Source organism: Nerophis ophidion, linkage group LG15, assembly GCF_033978795.1.
Source record: "Nerophis ophidion isolate RoL-2023_Sa linkage group LG15, RoL_Noph_v1.0, whole genome shotgun sequence".
NCBI classification, from domain to species: Eukaryota; Metazoa; Chordata; class Actinopteri; order Syngnathiformes; family Syngnathidae; genus Nerophis; species Nerophis ophidion.
In genome coordinates this window covers 40,067,564-40,092,354 of record NC_084625.1, presented here as the reverse complement: position 1 = coordinate 40,092,354, position 24,791 = coordinate 40,067,564, and the positions used below count along the sequence as shown (strand labels likewise).

At 40.1% G+C, this 24,791-nt stretch overlaps 1 protein-coding gene and 1 long non-coding RNA gene across 2 annotated transcripts; one reads left to right on the top strand and one right to left on the bottom strand.

The window, feature by feature from the left end:
* The first annotated feature begins 1,092 nt into the window (after nucleotides 1-1,092).
* On the top strand, nucleotides 1,093-12,076 carry LOC133569865 (uncharacterized). Its single transcript, XR_009809952.1, has 3 exons — nucleotides 1,093-1,304; nucleotides 1,395-1,534; nucleotides 11,817-12,076. It is a non-coding gene; the product is annotated as an uncharacterized LOC133569865 (long non-coding RNA).
* On the bottom strand, nucleotides 11,184-21,870 carry LOC133569864 (MORN repeat-containing protein 3-like). The gene is given in 6 exon segments (XM_061922468.1): nucleotides 11,184-12,105; nucleotides 12,184-12,368; nucleotides 12,431-12,514; nucleotides 12,517-12,586; nucleotides 21,496-21,653; nucleotides 21,712-21,870. Coding segments are annotated over 6 exon segments (708 nt in total). The 5' UTR covers nucleotides 21,857-21,870; the 3' UTR covers nucleotides 11,184-12,039.
* Between the last annotated feature and the right edge of the window lie 2,921 nt (nucleotides 21,871-24,791).

Genomic DNA, 24,791 nt, shown 5'->3' with positions numbered 1-24,791 from the left:
CTTATTCTTAAAGACCTACTGAAACCCACTACTACCGACCACGCAGTCTGATAGTTTATATATCAATGATGAAATATTAACATTGCAACACATGCCAATACGGCCTTTTTAGTTTACTGAATTACAATTTTAAATTTCCCGCGAAGTGTTGTGTTAAAACGTCGCGGTATGATGACGCGTGCGTTTGACGTCACCGGTTGTAGCGGACATTATTTTCTAGCCCGATCCAAGCTATAAGTAGTCTGCTTTAATCGCATAATCACACAGTATTTTGGAAACCTGTGTTTTTGAATATTTTGCAATTTGTTCAAGTAATAATGGAGAAGTCAAAGTAGAAAGATGGAGGTGGGAAGCTTTTAGCCTTTAGCCACAAAAATACAGCCGGTGTTTCCTTGTTTAAAATTCCCAAAGATGAAGCTTTACTATGGATCAGAGTGGTCAAGCAAACATGTCAACCGGCAGTTTTCGGTGAGAAAATTGTGGTAATTAATCACCTCTTACCGGAGACATCAGCGGAGCTTGCGCCGTCCATGCAGCTGCCGTGACTTCCCTCAGAGACTCTGACGTCAACACACCCATGGCCACCCCCCTCCGACTTCAGGTACTGTTTAATCTCACTAAAACACTAACAACACAATAGCAGATAAGGGATTTTCCAGAATTATCCTAGTATATGTGTCTAAAAACATCTGAATCGCTCTCACTGCCCCCGCCTTTTTAAAAAAAAAAAACTTGTATTATTTTTTTTTCTAATCCTTCACTCTAAATTTCCTCATCCACAAATCTTTCATCCTCGCTCAAATTAATGGAGAAATTGTCGATTTCTCGGTCAAATTAGCTCTAGCTTAGTGGTTCTTAACCTTGTTGGAGGTACCGAACCCCACCATTTTCATATGCGAATTCACCGAACCCGAACCGTAACCATAAAATGATATCATATTAAACAAATACTGTAGCTGCTGACTGAAGCACATTGTATAAATGTTATATAATTTCCCAGTTGGTTATAATAAATAAATACAATGTATAAATATTCAGTTCATATTTACATATAATGTGATTAAAAATTTATTTTATTTGGTAATTTCATGCAAGTATTTGTTAACTTTATTTTTGTTACAAAACTCATGTAAATTGGAGAGGAAAATATTTTGTTTCCGGTTTGGTCACATTGTTGGGGGGACAATTAATATGTGACGGAATAAGGGAAGTAGCATGAGACAGCAAACATTTGATGGAAGATGTTAATGGAGTCTCGGCTTGGAAAGAAACTTTATTCCCTCGGAGTTTGTGAGGCCAATGAGGTATGATTCTTTGTGAAAATGCATGTGAAATCTATGTGTTTTCTTTTATTTGATGTCAGACTAATTGTAAGTTCTGTTTTTTCTTATTAGTTCTGACGGCATTTGTTCGGCATTTTTTGGCATCATTTGGGAGGAGAAAAAGGCGTGGCTGAAATAAATGTCTGTTTGAGAAAAACGAACAACTTGAGCCTTGATTAAGACCTCGGAGGGAGTAACAAATACTACTAAAGGTATATTTTAGAAACTGAAAGTTACAGGAATGTACACATGACCCCATGTTTACATCTCATTGTGCAACATGAGAATGTTTTAGTGGAAACTAAATGTGATATCTGAAAGGGGTACACATTATTTCCAAAGCAGGACCCCCCACCCAGACATTTAATACTTGTACACAGCTCATGAAAAACAATATGTTATAGTCATTTTAAGTGGGCCAAAATACTTATATCACAAAATAATATGGAAATGACTGCTGTCATTTGATTATAATAATAAAACATTGAACTTGTTATTTAGCTCACACATATGGAAAGTTAGAGGGAACATTTTCAGGGAGTATCCATAATACGCCGACAGGGAGAAGTTTTTATGTACACGATGAGTAGAGTGCGTCTTGCTCTGCCGAACCCGAGGCCAACTCACCAAAATCCTAGGCTTCGATCGAACCCAGGTTAAGAACCACTGCTCTAGCTGCTGCTGGATATGATTGTAAACAATGTGAGGATGTGAGGAGCCCTACAACCCGTGACGTCACGCGCACATCGTCTGCTATTTCCGGTACAGGCAAGGCTTTTTTATTAGCGATCAAAAGTTGCAAACTTTATCGTGGATGTTCTCTACTAAATCCTTTCAGCAAAAATCGGGCAATATCGCGAAATGATCAAGTATGACACATAGAATGGACCTGCTATCCCCGTTTAAATAAGAACATCTCATTTTAGTAGGCCTTTGAAAGGTCCACAGTTCCACCAAAAATAAATTATTCATTAAAACGGTTTGGTTCCATCCAAATGGGTCCACTTGGGACCTTGCCAGAACCCTCTGTGTGCATTTACGGCAGGGGTCACCAACCTTTCAAGTGAATTATATTTATATTTATATAGCGCTTTTCTCTAGTGACTCAAAGCGCTTTACATAGTGAAGCCCAATATCTAAGTTACATTTAAACCAGTGTAGGTGGCACTGGGAGCAGGTGGGTAAAGTGCCTTGCCCAAGGACACAACGGCAGTGACTAGAATGGCGGAAGCGGGAATCGAACCTGCAACCCTCAAGTTGCTGGCACGGCCACTCTACCAACCGAGCTATGCCGCCCCAAGAAACCAATGGTTTATTGAAATAATAAGCGGTGTCCTCCATCAATGGTCCATGCAACCCGCACAATGGCGGCAAGAAGCCGTTCACAGTTTCACCTGCCTCTGATTAGTGCTCGGCACGTTCACCTGCTGTTGAGCACTAATCAGAGAGCTATTTATTCACGTTGGTCGCCACAGTCGGTGTGGCTTAAATTTTAGCGGTATGCAACTGTCACGTTGGTGTATTCCTGTTCTTGATTCCTGTGCTAAGTTGTTGCCTTGGCTTCCCGTGCGATTTGCACATTTTTCTTTTGTTTGTTTCTGTCTTCTTGGTACGTGTATGATTTATGATTTATTAATCATCTCCTACCTCACGCTGTCGTCCGGAGCTGTCCGTTCAGCATTCCGGGAGAACAAACCTCGACCCGACCACCTACATGTGACACACGCCTGAAATAGACTACCGGAAAGCAACCCAAACTTGTGTATGTCAATAAAAGACTTGCTCAAACCTGTACACCGGGCTCAAGACGGATCTGTCGGCACCAGGAGAACCCTCACAGCAGGGAGACCTTCACAAATATATTTCATTATAAACATTTCCTTATGTGAAAAAAACATTCTTGGAATATGCATTTTTGCGTACTGAGCGGACTAAATCACCTTCATGCACCTTCAGCGGTAAAAAGAAAAGTGGTGTCAATGTACATCAATGCCCATAAACAGTGGTCGATGTCTCCTGCATGTTTCAAAACTTAGTAAAACCCCACAAGTACAGTGGGGCAAAAAAAGTATTTAGTCAGCCACCGATTGTGCAAGTTCTCCCACTTAAAATGATGACGGAGGTTTGTAATTTTCATTATAGGTACACTTCAACTGTGAGAGACAGAATGTGAAAAAAAAAATCCAGGAATTCCCATTGAAGGAATTTTAAAGAATTTATTTGTAAATTATGGTGGAAAATAAGTATTTGGTCAACCATTGATAGCTCTCACTGATGGAAGGAGGTTTTGGCTCAAAATCTCATGATACATGGCCCCATTTATTCTTTCCTTAACACAGATCAATCGTCATGTCCCCTTAGCAGAAAAACGGCCCCAAAGCATGATGTTTCCACCCCCATGCTTCACAGTAGGTGTGGTGTTCTTGGGATGCAACTCAGTATTCTTCTTCCTCCAAACACGACAAGTTGAGTTTATACCAAAATGGATCCATGGATGATACAGCAGAGGGTTGGGAGAATGTCGTGTGGTCAGATGAAACCAAAATACTCATTTTTGGTAAAAACTCAACTCGTCACATTGACATCCCACTGGGTTGTGAGTTTTTCCTTGTCCTTATGTGGGCTCTGAACTGAGGATGTTGTTGTGGCTTGTGCAGCCCTTTGAGACACTTGTGATTTAGAGCTATATAAATAAACATTGATTGATTGATTGATTAGTGATTTACAAGTAGCTAAAACACTGCCGACTGGGGCTGAAAGTTTAGCCAAAAGCTAGCTAGCCATGTCTTGAGGGCGTTTCTGTGTAATAACTTTCTCTTTAATTTTTTGGAAAAAAATGCATCCATTCTCCCTTTTCTGTCGACACTGTGTCTGCTTGTAAGTACTCAATGATTGTGCGCTGCTGAACATGCTCCTCTGCTCGTAAACCAGCAATGTCACGACTGTGACGTTTGCTGGGCATGGTGATGCCGGATTCATTCTTCCAGGAATGCAGTCGGACTCGAACACAGCGTACCGTAAGAAACAATGATTTATTAATAAATAAAACAGACTATGAACAGAAAAACTGGCACAAGGGCACAAAAGGGAAAACAAAAACTACTAGCATGAGAGCTAGAGATAAACAAGGTGTAGCGCGAAAGCTAGCGAGTAGAAACATAGAATAGCAGTCGTAACTTGTTGCGTGTAAACCAAATCAATAAAACAGACTATGAACAGAAAAACTGGCACAAGGGCACAAAAGGGAAAACAAAAACTACTAGCATGAGAGCTAGAGATAAACAAGGCGTAGCGCGAAAGCTAGCGAGTAGAAACATAGAATAGCAGTCGTAACTTGTTGCGTGTAAACCAAATCAGGATGCGAAAAAGACTGAACAAAAAGGGCAGGCTTAAATAAGGCAGTAATTAAGAGAAACAGGTGTGCGTCAACAGCGAATAGCAGGTGGAACTAATTTGAAACCATGGTGACAGAACAGGAACTAAGGATGTCAAACAAACAGAATATGCCCGGATCATAACAATGACACGACGACGACTCCTCGTCATGTCCGTTAAAAAAAGGGGGACGGGGATGGGGCTGGGCCGGTACTTTTTATTAGTATCGCGATTCATTAGTATCGCGGTGCTATACTAGCACAACCCTAGTACACACTATGTCAGGGGTCACCAACGCGGTGCCCGCGGGCACCAGGTAGCCCGCTGGCCTGTTCTAAAAATAGCTCAAATAGCAGCACTTACCAGTGAGCTGCCTCTATTTTTTTAAATTTTATTTATTTACTAACAAGCTGGTCTCGCTTTGCTTGACATTTTTTATTCTAAGAGGGACAAAACTCAAATAGAATTTAAAAATCCAAGAAAATATTTTAAAGACTTAGTCTTCATTTGTTTGAATAAATTCATTTATTTTTTTACTTTGCTTTTTGTAACTTTCAGAAAGACCATTTTAGAGAAAAAATACAACCTTAAAAATGATTTTAGGATTTTCAAACACATATACCTTTTTACCTTTTAAATTCCTTCCTCTTCTTTTCTGACAATTTAAATCAATTTTCAAGTATTTTTATTTTTTATCGTAAAAAATAATATATTTTAATTGAATTCTTCATTTTAGCTTCTGTTTTTTCGACGAAGAATATTTGTGAAATATTTCTTCAAACTTATTATGATTATAATTCAAAAAAAATATTCTGGCAAATCCAAAATCATATTTAAATCTTATTTCAAAGTCTTTTTAATTTGTCTTTGTTAGAAATATAGCTTGGTCCAATTTGTTATATATTCTAACAAAGTGCAGACTGGATTTTAAGCTATTTAAAACATGTCGTCAAAATTCTAAAATTAATCTTAATCAGGAAAAATTACTAATGATGTTCCATAAATTATTTTTTAAATTTTTTCAGTAAGATTCAAATTAGCTAGTTTTTCTCTTCTTTTTTTTCGGTTGAATTTTGAATTTTAAAGAGTCGAAATTGAAGATAAACTATGTTTCAAAATTCAATTATTGTTTTTATTTCCTGTTTTCTCCTCTTTTAAACCGTTCTTTGTTGTTTTTTTCCATCATTTATTCTCTACAAAGAACCTTCCGTAAAAGGAAAAAAAATGTATGACGGAATGACAGACAGAAATACCCATTTTTTGATATATATAGATTTATTAAAGGTAAATTGAGCAAATTAGCTGTTTCTAGCAATTCATTTAAGTGTGTATCAAATTGGTAGCCCTTTGGCATTAATCAGTACCCAAGAAGTAGCTCTTGGTTTCAAAAAGGTTGGTGACCCCTGGTATATGTTATAGTTGCACACAGTTTGGCGCTTGTTATTTAGATCTTATTAAATCAGGCCCATACTGTAGCTAACAACCAAATTCAGTGAATGCATTGTTACTGTATTTGCACAGAAAAAAAGTACTGGAGCATGATCGAGCAGCGTGAACACATGATGCCCCCTTCATATTTCTGGACCTGCTTTGAAGTCAACCTGTCCTGTCCAGCCACTCAGGCAAATGACATTGATAGATACTTTATTCATCCCCAAAGAGTATTTTTCATTTAAATGCCCATATCTGCTATACAGATTTATTGTGAAAAAGAGAAGTGTGGATTATTTCTCTTGTTTTTGTTACTTTGATTTTATTCAACGTTTGGATATATTTAGTGTTTGACGCAGCCGGACCGCAGTAAGAGGGAATAGAAACGAGCGAAGAAAAATACCAAATGGGGAAATTGTAGAGACAAAAGGGGGACAAGATAGAGACAACAACAACAACAACAGTACTTCATCAGCAAATATGACATACCAGGGGTCACCAACCTTTTTGAAACCAAGAGCTACTTCTTGGGTACTGATTAATGCGAAGGGCTACCAGTTTGATACACACTTAAATAAATTGCCAGAAATAACCAATTCGCTCAATTTACCTTTAATAAATAAATCTATATATATACATATTTAAAAAAAGGGTATTTCTGTCTGTCATTCCGTCGTACATTTTTTTTCCTTTTACGGAAGGTTTTTTGTAGGGAATAAAACACTTATTGAATGGTTTAAAAGAGGAGAAAACAGGAAACAAATGAAAATTAAATTTTGAAAAATAGTTTATCTTCAATTTAGACTCTTTAAAATTCAAAATTAAGCCAAAAAAAAAAATGAAGAGAAAAAATTGCTAATTCAAATCTTTTTGAAAAGATTTAAAAAAGAATTTATGGAACATCATTAGTAATTTTTCCTGATTAAGATTAATTTTAGAATTTTGATGACATGTTTTAAATAGGTTAAAATACAATCTGCGTTTTGTTAGAATATATAACAAATTGGACCAAGCTATATTTCTAACAAAGACAAATCATTATTTCTTCTAGATTTTCCAGAACAAATTTTTTTAAAAGAAATTCAAAAGACTTTGAAATAAGATTTAAATTTGATTCTACGGATTTTTTAGATTTGCCAGAATAATTTTTGGGAATTTTAATCATAGTAAATTTGAAGAAATATTTCACAAATATTCTTAGTTGAAAAAAAAAGAAGCTAAAATGAAGAATTAAATTAAAATGTATTTATTATTCTTTACAATAAAAAAAAAATGCTTGAACATTGATTTAAATTGTCAGGAAAGAAGAGGAAGGAATTTAAAAGATAAAAAGGTATACGTGTTTAAAAAACCTAAAATCAATTTTAAGGTTGTATTTTTTCTCTAAAATTGTTTTTCTGAAAGTTAGAAGAAGCAAAGTAAAAAAATAAATTTATTTAAAAAAGTGAAGACCAAGTCTTTAAAATATTTTCTTGGATTTTCTAATTCTATTTGAGTTTTGTCACTTAGGATTAAAAATGTCGAGCAAAGCGAGACCAGCTTGCTAGTAAATAAATACAATTTAAATAATAGAGGCAGCTCACTGGTAAGTGCTATTTGAGCTATTTTTAGAACAGGCCAGCGGGCGACTCATCTGGTCCTTACGGGTTACCTGGTTGGTGACCCCTGACATATACAGATACCAGAAATGATAATGAAAAGCAAATTAGTAAAGACTCAGTTCAAACAATGATAATATCAATAGAAACAAATACCAATATTTACATATATTATCAACATTATGATTGCTTCAAATGCAACAATACATAAATGTAAAGAATTGGATTCCAAAATTAAGACGAGAGAGAGTGGGTTACATAAATCATCGTTACGGGAGAAATAAATTAAGCTTTAGCAGTGTGCTGTTTTATGTAATGACAGTGTGTTTGTATGTCATTGTGTACACTATGTATAAATACCGTATTTTCCGGACCATAGGGCGCACCGGATTTTAAGGCGCACTGCCGATAAGCGGGTCTAGTCAGGTGTATTTTCATAAAAAGGCGCCCCCGATAGTAGGACGCATTTAAGGGGTCCAAATATATATTTTTTCTGAATGGAAAACTTTCTTGTGGTCTACATCAGTTTTTCAAGCTTTTTCGAGCCAAGGCACATTTTTTGCGTTGAAAAAATCCAGAGGCACACCACCAGCAGAAATCATTCAAAAACTAAACTCAGTTGACAGTAAAAAGTTGTCGCAATTGTTGGATAAGAATTCAAACCATAACCAGGCATACATCACTATAGCTCTTGTCTCAAAGTAGGTGTACTGTCACGATCGCACCGTGACTTTTTTTAGAGTTTTTTTGCTGTGTTCCTGTGTGTAGTGTTTTAGTTCTTGTCTTGTGCTCCTATTTTGGTGGCTTTTTCGCTTCTTTTTTTGGGGTATTTTCCTGTAGCAGTTTCATGTCTTCCTTTTGAGCTATATTTCCCGTATCTACTTTGTTTTTTTTATCATTCTTTTTGAAGACTTTGTTGATTGTCATGTCATGTTCGGATGTACATTGTGGACGCCAACTTTGCTCCAAAGTAAGTCTTTGCTGTCGTCCAGCATTCTGTTTTTGTTTACTTTGGAGACAGTTCAGCTTTAGTTTTGTTCTGCATAGCCTTCCCTAAGCTTCAATGCCTTTTCTTAGGGGCACTAAACTTGTTTATTTTTGGTTTAAGCATTAGATACCTTCTGACCTGCACCCTGCCTCCTACTGTTTTCAACATCTACAGACCAATTAGCTAACGGCTGCCACCTACTGATATGGAAGAGTATTACATGGTTACTCTGCCGCGCTCTAGACAGCACCGACACTCAACAACACATAATTTGCAGACTATATTTACTGGTTTGCAAAAAATAATTTTAAACTGAAATAAGTGAAATTAGATAATCTTCCACGGCATACCAGACTGCATCTCACGGCACACTAGCACAGTGGTTGAAAAATACTGGTCTACATAACATGTCATGGTGGTTCTTTGGTCAAAATGTTGCATTGATTATGTTTTACAGATCATCTTCAAGCCGCTTTCTGACAGTCGCGTGAAGATTCGCCGTTTTGTGGGCGGTCTTATTTACGTGGCTCACTTTCTCCATCATCTTTGTTGTAGCGGTGTAGCGTGCAAGGACGGGAGTGGAAGAAGTGTCAAAAGATGGCGCAAACTGTTTTAATGACATTCAGACTTGACTTCAATCAATAATCCTCATCCGTGTCTCACTAGTGCAATAATGTGGAAAAACCGTCCGACCGGACCTCTCTAATAACTAAAGTTCCTTGGGTGAATAATGTAAACTCACTACACCGGTATGTTTTAGCGCTTTCATGGCGAGTTTACTGACGGATATAAGTAAGAACTTTACACTACTTTATATTAGAAATGGCAACAGTGGAGGATGAATGTCCCATAACAAAAAAAATAGAGAAAAAGAAGCTAATCGAGTACAGTGTCAGCACAGACTGCTTAGGTGGATGCACGCAAATTTTCTGGACTTATGCAGATCCCAAATACAGATCAGCAGGTACCATTAGGTAAGAAAATCTGCTTTTGTATAATATTGCGAAACAAAATGCCAGATATTGTCTTACCTTATATATTCAACAACATAATACTTGTAAGGTGAAGCACAGTACAATCCATCAAGCGGTGCGGCTTCATAGTTTACTAAAGTCGTACTAAAACATTTTGATGGATATTTGAGCGCCGTGTGTAATGTCCTATATTTTCAATGGAACATATAAAATGTTGGTGTTCTTTAAGTCAAATTGCAGTCCAGATGTATCTCTTATGTGTGACTGTGGATGGCGACTGCCATCTACTGGTCACACTTATCATTTCACCATGAACCAAATAAAATAGCTTCAAAGTCAGTAAAGACAACCAAAATGATCCCGTACATTAGACGCACCGGTTTATTAGCCGCACTGTCAAGTTTTGAGAAAATGGAAAGGATTTTAAGTGCGCTTTGTCAGAAAAATATGGTGTTTACTGAAGCTCGATTGTATGTATGTGTATGTATGTATACGTGTATGTGTATATGTATGTTTGTATAGTGACTGTGAGTGTGAATGGATGTACAGTGTGTATGTATGTAAGTGTGTACATATTTATGTATGTACGTACATCAGTATATACGTACAGTGGGGCAACAAAGTATTTAGTCAGCCACCGATTGTGCAAGTTCTCCCACTTAAAATGATGACAGAGGTCTGTAATTTTCATCATAGGTACACTTCAACTGTGAGAGACAGAATGTGGGGAAAAAAATCCAGGAATTCACATTGTAGGAATTTTAAATAATTTATTAGTAAATTATGGTGGAAAATAAGTATTTGGTCAACCATTCAAGGCTCTCACTGATGGAAGGTTTTGGCTCAAAATCTCACGATACATGGCCCCATTCATTCTTTCCTTAACACGGATCGATTGTCCTGTCCCTTTAGCAGAAAAACAGCCCCAAAGCATAATGTTTCCACCCCCATGCTTCACAGTAGGTATGGTGTTCTTGGGATGCAACTCAGTATTCTTCTTCCTCCAAACACGACAAGTTGAGTTTATACCAAAAAGTTCCATTTTGGTTTCATCTGACCACATGACATTCTCCCAATCCTCTGCCATATCATCCATGTATCCATTTTGGTATAAACTCAACTCGTCGTGTTTGGAGGAAGAAGAATACCGAGTTGCATCCTAAGAACACCACACCTACTGTGAAGCATGGGGGTGGAAACATCATGCTTTGGGGCTGCTTTTCTGCTAAGGGGACAGGACGATTGATCCGTGTTAAGGAAAGAATGAATGGGGCCGTAAATCATGAGATTTTGAGCCAAAACATCCTTCCATCAGTGAGAGCTTTGAATGGTTGACCAATTACTTATTTTCCACCATAATTTCCAGATAAATTCTTTAAAATTCTGTCTCTCACAGTTGAAGTGTACCTATGATGAAAATTACAGACCTCTGTCATCATTTTAAGTGGGAGAACTTGCACAATCGGTGGCTGACTAAATACTTTTTTGCCCCACTGTATGTACGTACAATATTTACCAGTATGTGAGGGTACCAAAGAAAGTCCCACCCAAAGCAGCAAGTGTGGCGCCCAGGAGGCAAGGGACCACCGTCCCCATGCGGGCAGGCCGGCCGGCCAGCGATCGGGCCCCGGAGACTGGGCCCACCGCCCAGACAGACACACCCGTCGGAAAACAAGGCAAGGAGAGGTAGAGAAGTAGCCAGCCTCCAAGTCATTGATAGACTACACGTCAAACGGGCAGCTCCCTCCCCGCGGCTGGACGGGGGAGAGCCTCCCCGCCCCGTCGGCGACCTGGACCCCGCAAGTACGGCGACCTGGGCCCCGTAAGCACAGCGGAACCCAACGTAGGTCACCCCATCCAGGACGAGGCAATGAAAACATCAACCCCACAACAGCAGGCACCCCAACAGTGGAGACGACACACCCAGCACCCGCCTTGGAGGAGCCTCCCCCTGAGTAAAATAAAAAAATAATATATATATCCGAGCGGGAATGAATATTGCATGAGTGGGATATTTTGTGAAAGCTCGTGTCAAGGTGTGAAGAAACTAGACTGAGACCTCAGAGAGTAACTTCAATTTCCAGCAGTACTTTTCTTTGTTCTGGAAATACTGTTTTCTGCTCCAAAGGGAGAAGAACGTCCGAGAAGGCATGAATGAAATTGAGATAACAGAACATTGACTGTCCCGCACTGACTTCTTCTGGATGTATGACAACAATTGGCGCACTGCAAAATACCCACAAGTCTTTGCAGATTACTAACAAGGTATGTGGCTTTTTACAGCCGGGTGTGCTGCTACTTCCTACGTTGTGGCAAAGTCGTACAAGAGATAGTTCCTCCACTTGTTGCCGTCATGTTTGATCCGCGTATGCTGACTCAGCTTCCGTTAAAACCAGTCGCATGTCTATTAGCGTTACCTAGGGGATGGAAAAAATACATTTTTGACGGAACGTCGGACCTAGTTTGCGATGTGCGACGACAAAACAAATCGTTACCTGTGGGATCGGATACTTGGTAGGGTAAGGTGCCTCTTCTCTCCCAAAGTCCGACAGAGTGCCACATTTTGCATCACCCTCCACCCAAAGACCTTCATAAATCACACCTTTGTCCGCATAGTAGAACTTTCCATGGCCACCTTTCTTGCCGTTCTTCCAAGATCCTTCGTACCAGTTTCCGTTCGCTGAAACAGAAAGTGAAATGTGACCAAATTTTTCGTAAATATCAACCTTCTTCGATACTTACCAAACTGTAGGACCCCCATTCCGTGCTCCTTGTCCCTCAGCCACTCCCCCTCGTAGACGTCGCCGTTCTTATAGCACATTCTTCCCAACCACTACGGTTGTCTTCACTCCACTCGCCTTCATAAACTGCATTCGCATAGAAAAAAGATCCGTGTCCCTAAAAACAAACGTTATAGTTAATGATTATAATTCCAAATCAGTTGACATGTACAGAAATTAGATTTAAAGGGGAACATTATCACCAGACCTATGTAAGCGTCAATATATATCTTGATGTTGCAGAAAAAAGACCCTGTATTTTTAACCGATTTCCGAACTCTAAAAGGATAAATTTGGCGATCTAAACGCCTTTCAATTGTTCGCTGTCGGAGCGATGACCTTTCACCCGTGACGTCACAATGGGAAGCAATCCACCATTTTCTCAAACACATTACACACACAAGTCAAATTAACTCTGTTATTTTCCGTTTTTTAGACTGTTTTCCGTACCTTGGGGACGTCATGCCTCGTCGGTGTGTTGTCGGAGGGTGTAACAACACCATCAGACGGATTCAAGTTGATTTACGTGGAGTGTGCATCGATTGGTATGCCACATGCTATTTAGGCTAGCTGTATGTACATATTGCATCGTTATGCCTCATTTGTAGCTATATTTGCATCCAGCCTGTCCCTCCACCCACATTTAATGCCAAACAAACACATACCAATCGACGGATTTAAGTTGCACCAGTGTCAAAAGATGCGAAAGTCCCACGTTTGGTCTGCACATTTTACCGGCGATGCTACGACAGAGATGTGTGGATATCCTGCGACACTCGAAGGAGATGCATTTCCAACGATAAAGTCAACCAAATCACAAAGGTGAGTTTTGTTGATGTTATTGACTTATGTGCTAATCAGACATATTTGGTCGCGGCATGACTGCCAGCTAATCGATGCTAACATGCTAGCTGTATGTACATTTGTAGCTACCGTAATTTCCGGACTACAAGCCGCTACTTTTTTCCCTCGTTCTGGTCCCTGCGGCTTATACAACGGTGCGGCTTGCGGTAACCAGGGGCGCGCACCACCGAGGATGCGCAAGACCGAGGCAGACATCCGGCGCCAGGTAACGAGAGCAAAACAAAGAGTAGGAGAGCGTCAGCGGCAGTTTGCGCGAAGGAAGTGTTCATGCAAACACACTCAATATGGAAAACAAACGGAGAAGTGCATATGATGCTGCTTTAAGTTAAAGGGGAACATTATCACCAGACCTATGCAAGCGTCAATATATACCTTGATGTTGCAGAAAAAAGACCATATATTTTTTTAACCGATTTCCGAACTCTAAATGGGTGATTTTTGGTGAATTAAACGCCTTTCTGTTTATCGCTCTGGAGGCGATGACGTCAGAATGTGACGTCACCGAGGTAATACATTCATTTACAACACATTGTAAACATTGGGTCTCAGCTCTGTTATTTTCCGTTTTTTCGACTATTTTTTGGAACCTTGGAGACATCATGCCTCGTCGGTGTGTTGTCGGAGGGTGTAACAACTCTAACAGGGAGGGATTCAAGTTGCACCACTGGCCCGAAGATGCGAAAGTGTCTCCCGCCAGACCCCCATTGAATGTACCGGAGTGTCTCCACATTTTACCGGCGATGACAGACATGGCACAGAGATGTATGGATAACCTGCAGATGTATTTGCAACGATAATGTCAACGAAATCACAAAGGTGAGTTTTGTTGATGTTGACTTATGTGCTAATCAGACATATTTGGTCGCAGCGTGACTGCCAGCTAATCGACCCTAATATGCTATTTACCGGCGGTGCTAAAGCAGACATGGCACAGAGATGTATGAATAACCTGCAGATGCATTTGCAACGACAACGAAATCACAAAGGTGAGTTTTATTGATGTTGACTGCCAGCTAATCGATGCTAATATGCTATGCTAATCGATGCTAACATGCTATTTACTGGCGGTGCTAAAGCAGACATGGCACAGAGATGTATGGATAACCTGCAGATGCATTTGCAACTATATTACGTTTCCTTCCACCCACCTTTAATGCGAAAAAAATACTTACCAATCGACAGATTTAAGTTGCTCCAGTGTCACGAAATGCGAAAGTCCTGATCGTTTGGTCCGCACATTTTACTGACGATGTTAACGCAGCTATTTGGCCATGCTATGGCTATGAATAGCGTCAATAGTTTCAGTTTTTTCTTCAATACTTTCATACTCCAATCATCTGTTTCAATACATGTGTAATCTGTTGAATCGCTTAAACCGCTGAAATCCGAGTCTGAGTCCGAGCTAATGTCGCTATATCTTGCTGTGCTATTCGCCATTGTTTGTTTACATTGGCAGCACTGTATGACATCACAGGGAAATGGATAGTCGCATCGCAAATAGCGAAAATCAAGCACTTTAAAGCTTTTTTTAAGGATATTCCGAGACCTTTAAAATTTTGAAAAAAAACTTCAAAAAATACAACAGGCCACTGGGAACTGATTTTTATTGTTTTTAACCCTTTTGAAATTGTGATAATGTTCCCCTTTAAAGGCAATCGATCTGGCTATCAAAGAAGGAAATAGAGCTGCTGCACGTACCCTTGACATCAATGAATCAATGGTGAGACGTTGGAGACGGCAGCATGAAGACTGCACTTTTACTGCCGTGTTACAGGCGAGCACTTTGTATTACTTTGCACCGTTGTATTATTTGTACTCTGCACGAATGCTGTTCGCCATGTCAAAGATGTGAAAGTTTGATTGAATGATTGAAAGATTTATTGTAAATAAATGGGACGCTTTGCGTTCCCAAACAGTCATCTCTGTCCCGACAATCCCCTCCGTGGTAGCAGGAACCCCTATATACTACGGTAATTACACATCAAAACGCCTGCGGTTTATAGTCGGGTGCGGCTTATATATGGAGCAATCTGTATTTTCCCCTAAATTTAGCTAGTGCGGCTTATAGTCAGGTGCGCCTTATAGTCCGGAAATTACGGTGTATTTGCATCCAGCCTTTCCCTCCACCCACATTTAATGCCAAACAAACACTTACCAATCCACTGATTTAAGTTGCTCCAGTGGTCAAAAGATGCAATCGTTGGTTAGAAGGTAATCGCCGAATAGCTTCAATAACTTCAGTTTCTTCCTCAATTTCATTTTCGCTATCTGCCTCCAAACTCCAACCATCCGTTTCAATACATGCGTAATCTGTTGAATCGCTTAAGCCGCTAAAATCCGAGTCTGAATCCGAGCTAATGTTGCTATATCTTGCTGTGCTATCCGCCATGTTTGTTTGTATTGGCATCACTATGTGACGTCACAGGAAAATGTAGGAGTGGATTTACAGATAGCGAAAATCAGGCACTTTAAAGCTCAGTCTTTCACAAGAAAGAATGGGGCGAGGTACACCCCTTTGTCCACAACTGCGTGAGCAAATAGTCAAACAGTTTAAGAACAACGTTTCTCAAAGTGCAATTGCAGGAAATTTTGGGATTTCAACATCTACGGTCCATAATATCATCAAAAGGTTCAGAGAATATGGAGAAATCACTCCACGTAAGCAGCATGTCCGGAAACCAACATTGAATGATCATGACCTTCGATTCCTCAGACGGCACTGTATCAAAAACCGTCATCAATCTCTAAAGGATATCACCACATGGGCTCAGAAACTCTGCAGAAAACCACTGTCACTAAATACAGTTTGTCGCTACATCTGTAAGTGCAAGTTACAGCTCTACTATGTAAAGCGAAAGCCATTTATTAACAACATCCAGAAACGCCGCCAGCTTCTCTGGGCCCTGAGATCATCTAAGATGGACTGATGCAAAGTGGAAAAGTGTTCTGTGGTCTGACGAGTCCACATTTCAAATTGTTTTTGGAAATATTCAACATCGTGTCATCCGGACCAAAGGGGAAGCTAACCATCCAGACTGTTATCGACGCAAAGTTTAAAAGCCAGCATCTGTGATGGTATGGGGGTGTATTAGTGCCCAAGGCATGGGTAACTTACACATCTGTGAAGGTACCATTAATGCTGAAAGGTACATACAGGTTTTGGAACAACATATGCTGCCATCTAGCGCCGTCTTTTTCATGCTTATTTCAGCAAGACAATGCCAGGCCGCATTCAGCATGTGTTACAACAGCGTGGCTTCGTAAAAAAAGAGTGCGGGTACTTTCCTGGCCTGCCTGCAGTCCAGACCTGTCTCCCATCGAAAATGTGTGGCGCATTATGAAGCGTAAAATACGACTGAAGCACTACATAAAACAAGAATGGGAAAGAATCGGAAATAATTACACTTTCAAAGCTTCAATTAGTTTCCTCAGTTCCCAAACATTTATTGAGTGTTGTAAAAGAAAAGGTGATGTAACACAGTGGTGAACATGCGCTTTCCCAACTACTTTGGCACGTGTTGCAGCCATGAAATTCTAAGTTAATTATTATTTGCAAAAAAAAAACAAAGTTAATGAGTTTGAACATCAAATATCTTGTCTTTGTAGTGCATTCAACTGAATATGGGTTGAAAAGGATTTGCAAATCATTGTATTCCGTTTATATTTACATCTAACACAATTTCCCAAATCATATGGAAACGGGGTTTGTAAGATCATTCCTTCTTTGATTTCATTGAAATATATCCGATTGAAATAGTTTGAAAATTCTGTCATAGTCGTAACCTGTGTTTCCCAGCCTTTATTGACAGGTGGACAACAGAATGAATTACTTCCCTCAGGGCATTCAATCGATCGCAACTGGACTGTTTGGTTTGTCTTAAAAGACGTTCCGCCTCTCATCAGTTTATGCTCATGGACTTAGATTGGTCAGATCTATTCCTAGACTTATATTGATCAGATGTAATCTATGGCCTGGTGCCTACACCTCAGTAGGCTTCAGCAGTTCATGCTCAGAGATTCTGACATTCAACTAAGACACAGATATGGTGGAAAAGATACAAAAATACGCCCGTTTCTTCATCACAACGGCCAGATATAAACATCACATCAGTCGGCATCCCAGTGAGAGCAGACATTGTACAGTTAGTGATTGTTTTATTATGCTTGTTGTCTCTCATGAAATTTCTCATGGTTATTAGCAGTTGTTCAATGAAAAGGCAAACTTTGTGATGCATCCGTTGTGTACTTGAGCAAGACACCTCACCCTTGCTCCTGATGGGTGCTGCTTAGCGCCTTGCATGGCAGCTCCCTCCATCAGTGTGTGAATGTGTGTGTGAAAGGGTAAATGTGGAAGTAGCCTCGATGAGTTACCCACTAGATCAGGGGTGTCAAACTCACATACAGAGTGGGCCAACATTTTAAACAGAGCAAAGCCGCGGGCCAAGGTTGAACAAATTAACCTTTTAATAGGGACCCAAACAAGTTTTGCATTAAATATTGAACAAGCAAGGCTTATATAACTTTAGTGACATGCAAAATCCAGTTTTAAATAATAATGATAATAATTCAAAAAATAACAATGGCATATCAAAAAAGAATTTAAATAAAAATGTTATGCCTTTTTTTCTATTTGCAATCTTCTGAGGTATATAACAAATTTTTTCCACAGGCTAATAATACATTTGAAAATAAAATAACAATATTGAATGAACCAAACATTCAAGCCTTGAAGTAGCAAGAGAAAATGCATGAATAAAACATTAATTATTGGTCAGTTTGCTGGAAGTTTCCCCAAAAGAGTTAGTGCTGCAAGGGGAGCCTGGGTATCTGTTCTGTTTTGTTACGGTGCGGATGTTCACCCGAAATGTGTTTGTCATTCTGGTTTGGTGTGGGTTCACAGTGTGGCGCATATTTGTAACAGTGCTAAAGTTGTTTATACGGCCACCCTCAGTGTTGACCAAGTATGCGATGCATTCACTTGTGTGTGTGTGTGTGTGTGTGTGTGTGTGTGTGTGTGTGTGTGTGTAAAAGCCACAAATATGTGACACGCTGTTAGTATGGAGGAAAAGCGGACGTGACGACAGGTTGTAGAGAACGCTAAAGGCAGTGCCTTAAATGCACGCCCCCAAAATAGTTGTACAGGTGGAAATCGGTAAAAATTCGGTAGACTGGTTGCCCCGGGAGATTTTCGGGAGGGGCACTGAACTTCGTGAGTCTACCGGGAAACTTAGGAGGGTTGGCAAGTATGAGTATTAGCGGTGAATGCGGTGTTACAGCGGCACCGACGCTGTATAACACCGGCGGGCCAGAACTAATGCTAAATTCATATTGCCTCAAGGGCCAAATTAAATTACACGGCGGGCCACAATTGGCCCGCGGGCCAGAGTTTGACACCCATGCACTAGATGTTTAAAGTCTTTGTTGAGCCGTTACCACAATTATCTCACTTAAAAATTGCTGAAATTAAGCCCCTGTTATAGGAGAGTAGTCTTGATGCCACAGTACAGAACAACTATCGGTACATATCCAACTTTTTTTTTGGGGGGTTAGAAAAAGCGGTATACCAACAGCTTAGTAAATTTCTCCTCCATTAGGGCCCACCACAGCACGGAAACAGCCCTGATCAAGGGGAAATTTCAAAAACCCAAACTCATTGAAGTTGGCACGTTGTGTAATTTGGAAATAAAAACAGAATACAATGATTTGCAAATCATTTTCAACTTGTATTCAAGACAAAATATTTAATGTTCAAACTGAAAAACTTAATTTTTAATTGGAAATAAACATTGACTTAGAATTTAATGGCAGCAACACATTGCAAAAAAGTTGGCATGGAGGCATTTTTACCACTGTGTTACATGGCCTTTCCTTTTAACAACACTCAATAAACGTTTGGGAACTGAGGAGACCAAATTTTGAAGCTTTTCAGGTGAAATTCTTTCCCATTCCTGCTTGATGTACAGCTTAAGTTGTTCAACAGTCCGGGGTCTCCATTGTGGTATTTTAGGCGGCGGCATTTCTGGGTGTTGTTGATAAATGGCTTTCGCTTTGCATAGTAGAGTTTCAACTTGCACTTACAGATGTAGCGACGAACTGTAGTTACTGACTGTGGTTTTCTGAAGTGTTCCTGAGCCCATGTGGTTATATCCTTTACACAATGATGTTGTCACATTGCGGTGAGGGAAGTCTTGTGTTGGTTTTTCTGTTTTGTGATTTACGTGTTTTATTTTGAATAGCTACCCTCTTGTTTCAGATCACGGGCCCTTCCTCTTGTGTCGCCAGTCTGACGTCATCCCTGATCCCTGATTGTTTCCACCTGTTTCCCATCATACCCATATCCTATTTAAGCTCACGCCTCCTTTTGTCCTGTGCCAGATCGTCTCGTCTATCGTGCCTTTCTAGCGTCCATGTCCATGTCCTTGAAAACCTCCTTGTCTGTGGTTTTCTGAAGTGTTCCTTTTGGATCAAGCAGTCTTTTGCTGTAATTCTGAGTTTACTTTTTACTCCTTCGATCGCCCTTTGTTTAAAACTCACCTAGTTGGTGAGTTTTTGTTTTTCCAAATTTCGAATTTATTGCCCCATTGATTGAGTGAATTTTGTTTATTCCTAGTTAGTGTTTATATATATAGATCGTTTGTGTTTTTTCCTCCTGTTGGAGCGCTTTTGGTTAATTCTCATTGGTATTCGATTTTTGTTAGTTTTTTCTTAGTTTAGTATCCCTCATTTTTTGGAGTGATTTTGATTTACTTGTTTATCCTCTGAATTATTTTCCGCGTATTTGTTAGGATTCTTGCGAATTACTTTTTGCACTGGAGGTAAAAAGTTATTTCAAAATAAAAGCTTTATTTTCTAACTTCCTCTCTGCATCTGGGTCCTCTCCTTACTCCGAGACGTAACAGATGTCGCTTTTTCATGCAGTACCGCCTGAGGGATCAAAGGTCACGGGCGTTCAATGTTGATTTTCAGCCTTGCTGCATACATGCAGTAATTTCTCCAGATTCTCTGAACCTTTTAATAATATTAAGGTCCGTAGATGGTGAAAACCCTGAATTCCTTGCAATAGCTGGTTGAGAAATGTTGTTTTTAAACAACCTGCTCACACATTTGTTCACAAAGTGGTGACCCTCGCCCCATCTTTGTTTGTGAATGACTGAGCATTTCATGAAAGCTACTTTTATATCCATTTATGGCACTGTCACGCCAAATTTCTTCCCCCCGACAAACCCCCTCCCCCATTTACTTCCGGGGTCATGATTAATACAGACGTTTTTTTAACGCTATATTATAAAAATATAGCGCTATATTATAAAAATATAGCGAATTTTTACCGATTTCCCCCTGGACAACATTATTGGGGGCGTGCATTTAAGGCACTGCGTTTAGCGTTCTCTACAACCTGTCGTCACGTCCGCTTTTCCTCCATACTAACAGCGTGTCACATAATATTTGTGGCTTTTACACACACACACAAGTGAATGCAAGGCATACTTGGTCAACAGCCATACAGGTCACACTGAGGGTGGCCGTATAAACAACTTTAACACTGTTACAAATATGCGCCACACTGTGAACCCACACCAAACAAGAATGACAAACACATTTCGGATGAACATCTGCATCGTAACACAACAGAACAAATACCCAGAACCCCTTGCAGCACTAAGTCTTCCGGGAAACTTCCGGCAAACTGACCAATAATTAACGTTTTATGGCTTGAATGTTTGGTTCATTCATTATTGTTATTTTATTTTCAAATGTATTATTAGCCTGTGGAAAAAATGTGATATTTACCTCAGAAGATTGCAAATAGATAAAAAGGCATAACATTTTTATTTAAATTTTATTTAATATGCCATTGATATTTTTATTATTATTATTATTATTATTTGAAACTGGATTTTGAATGTCGCTAAAGTTATATAAGCCTTGCTTGTTCAATATTTAATGCAAAACCTTTTTGGGTCCCTATTAAAAGGTTAATTTGTTCAACCTTGGCCCGCGGCTTTGTTCTGTTTAAAATTTTGGCCCACTCTGTATTTGAGTTTGACACCCCTGGTTTAGAATTAATTTGAAAGAAAAAAAGGTGTTTAATCAGTGGAATGGCCCTGAAGCACAAATACCGTTGGTCACATTTCATGAGTTGAAGGTAATAAAAATACATACGTGCTTCATTCCGTTTTTCCACTCGCCGCAGTACTGCATGGCGTACGTCTTCGTGTCTGGTTGAAGTGCACTGTATATTCCATGTCCTTCTTGTTTGCCGAACTTCCACTCGCCGTTGTAAAGAGCACCAGACATCTTCCACTCCTGGGTTCCCCAACCTGCAATAGTCACAAACAATGAACATCATAGCAAATACCACATATTGAATGACCTCACCGTGTTTCTTGTTGTCCAGCCACTCTCCGGTGTAGTTGTCTCCATTGACTGCAAATACTGTTCCACGTAGACCAGATTTCTTTGCCTTATGATCGATTACGGTGGAGCGGGCTGCAGGCGGCTGAGGTTTTTTACGAAAAGGCATCCCTGGGGTCACCTAAGTAAAAGACCTAGAGACGATACATGTAGTGAGTGTGCCATACACACACTATCTCACTACTACCCGTCATTTATCCTTCACTAGCGACTGAGATTATACAAAACCCAAAACCAGTGAAGTTGGCGCAAAAAAGAACAGAATACAATAATTTGCAAATCCTTTTCAACCTATAGTCAATTAAATAGACTGCAAAGACAAGATACTTAAGTTGATGCCTACGACATGTTTCAAAAAGCTGGCACAAGTGGCAAAAAAGACTAAGAATGTTGAGGAATCCTCATCAAACACTTATTCGGAACGTCCCACAGGGGAACAGGCTAATTGGGAACAGGTGGGTGGCATAATTGGATATAAAAGCAGCTACCATGAAATGCTCAGTCATTCACAAACAAGGATGGGGCGAGGGTCATCACTTTGTGAACAAATGCGTGAGCAAATTGTTTAACAACAACATTTCTCAACAAGCTATTGCAAGGAATTTAGGGATTTCACCATCTACAGTCTGTAATATCATCAAAAGGTCCAGAGAATCTGAAGCAGCAAGGCTGAAAATCCCTCCCCCAGGCGGTACTGCATCAAAAAAGGATATCACCACGTGGGCTCAGGAACACTTCTGAAAACCACTGTCAGGAACTAGTTTGTCGCTACACCTGTAAGTGCAAGTGTGGAGAGTCGCAGCCGACGGGTTGACAACGGGCGGAAAGCAGCAGCGCGGGCCCACCTGGAGGCCAGGAGGCGGGGCATGCGGCGGCGAGGAGAGGCGTGACGCACGCGGAGCGGCACAAGAACGGCAATCTGAGTCAGGTGCGTAAGACACACACCTGCTCCCAATCTGCGCATCTGCTCCTAGATTATAAGAGAGGCGAAGGGGGCACGATCGAGAGAAGAGAGAGGAGGAAACCACGGCAACCCGACCACAGACGCAGCTGGCGAGCACCGAAAGGTGCAGCGCGACCAGGAAGCAGAACCGGCGCACTAGAAATGGGCGCGCCCGACTGGCCCGAAGAAAGGTTGTGCGAACCAATAAAAGTCAATCAAACCTGCTACAACGCCTCGTGTGTCCAGTGTCACCGCAACCCACACGAGGATGGCTGGGAGTCCGTCACAGCAAGTTACATGAACAATAACAAGATCTGATAGCTCAGTTATAGCTCATTTTTATTATCTATTACCTATTCTGTGTTGTGTTTTATGTTGCATGATTCTACCAAGAAAAATTCCCAGTTTGCGAACCCCTTCTCAAACAATGGCAATAACACTATTCTGATTCTGATTCTAAAGTTAAAACTCTACTCTGCAAAAGCTTTTATCAACAACACCCAGAAACGCAGCCGGCTTCGCTGGGCCCGAGCTCATCTGAGATGGATTGATGCAAAGTGGAAAAGTGTTCTGTGGTCTGACGAGTCCACTTTTTAAATTGTTTTTTGGAAACTGCCGACATCATGTCCTCTGGAACAAAGAGGAAAAGAACCAACCCCATTGTTACTGGCACAAAGTTCAAAAGCCAGCATCTGTGATGGTATGGGGGTGTATTACTGCCCAAGGCATGGGTAACTTACACATCTGTGAAGGCACCATTAATACTGAAAGGTACATACAGGTTTTGGAGCAACATACAGTACGTTGCCATCCAAGCAATGTTATCATGGACGCCCCTGCTTATTTTAGCCAAACAATGCTAAGCCATGTGTTACAACAGCGTGGCTTTTGTTGCGTTCTGACCCGTTCTTCCTTCGGTCAACACCCCCAGGTTCTTTTATGACACATAAGCTGGTTTTAAATCAATCAGAGACAGAGGTTGCTCATTTTGATATTTTCTAACCAAAGCGCCTTGGGAGATCAATCTAGATACAACATTTCAAAGGTACAGGTCCAAATTGATCTAATCCTAAAATGGCAGTCTCTCCCTCCTCACTCACTCTCACCCGCCTCTCTTCTTCTCCTCCCTACCTCAGACAGTTGAGATAACAGATTGTTATGGCTTCATTCCAACATTCCAAATTCAAGGTCTATGTAAAAGGCTCACACTTTAGCTGTTCTAAAATATGACTAGGAAATAAAGACAACCAAATCCAACACTTGGCCTGCCCTGTAGTCCAGACCTGTCTCCCATTGAAAATGTATGCCGCATTATGAAGCCTGAAATACCACAACGGACACCCCGGACTGTTGTACATCAAACAAGAATGGGAAATAATTCCACCTAAAAAGCTTTAAGAATTGGTCTCCTCAGTTCCCAAACATTTACTGAGTGTTGTTAAAAGGAAAGGCCATGTAACACAGTGGTAAAAATGCGCCTGTACCATCTTTTTTGCAACGTTTTGCTGCCATTAAATTCTAAGTTAATGATTATTGGCAACAAAAAAAACACGTTTTTCAGTTCGCACATCCAATATATTGTGTTTGCAGTCTGTTGAATTGAATATAAGTTGAAAAGGATTTGCAAATCATTGTATTCTGTTTTTATTTACCATTTACACGTGTCAACTTTACTGGTTTGGGGTTTTGTGTTATGATAATAACATGTATGGGTTTAAGTTGGTATATTTTTGGAAAGAAAACCAATAAAGTGTTTTGAATTATCGATACTATCATTGAAACGTTTTGTACAAATCTAATACCACAAACTAATTGCATTAAAAAAGTGCATATCATAATAAATCTACAGAGTGAAGGCAGCCAGCCTCACATTTGGATTTATCAGCCTCGATGGACGACGTCATACCTGAATGGAGATTAGCAACAGGTCTGGCCGACAGAACTAACGAATTCCATTCAGAAGGTGACATAAACGCACTGCAGGGAAATGAAATGATGTCATTACTGCATCGGATGTTTGGACTGGCAGTAAAATGGACAAACATAATCACCTGTCCAAATGTACTGACTTGTCTCTAGGTTGACAGAACAGAAGATGCTT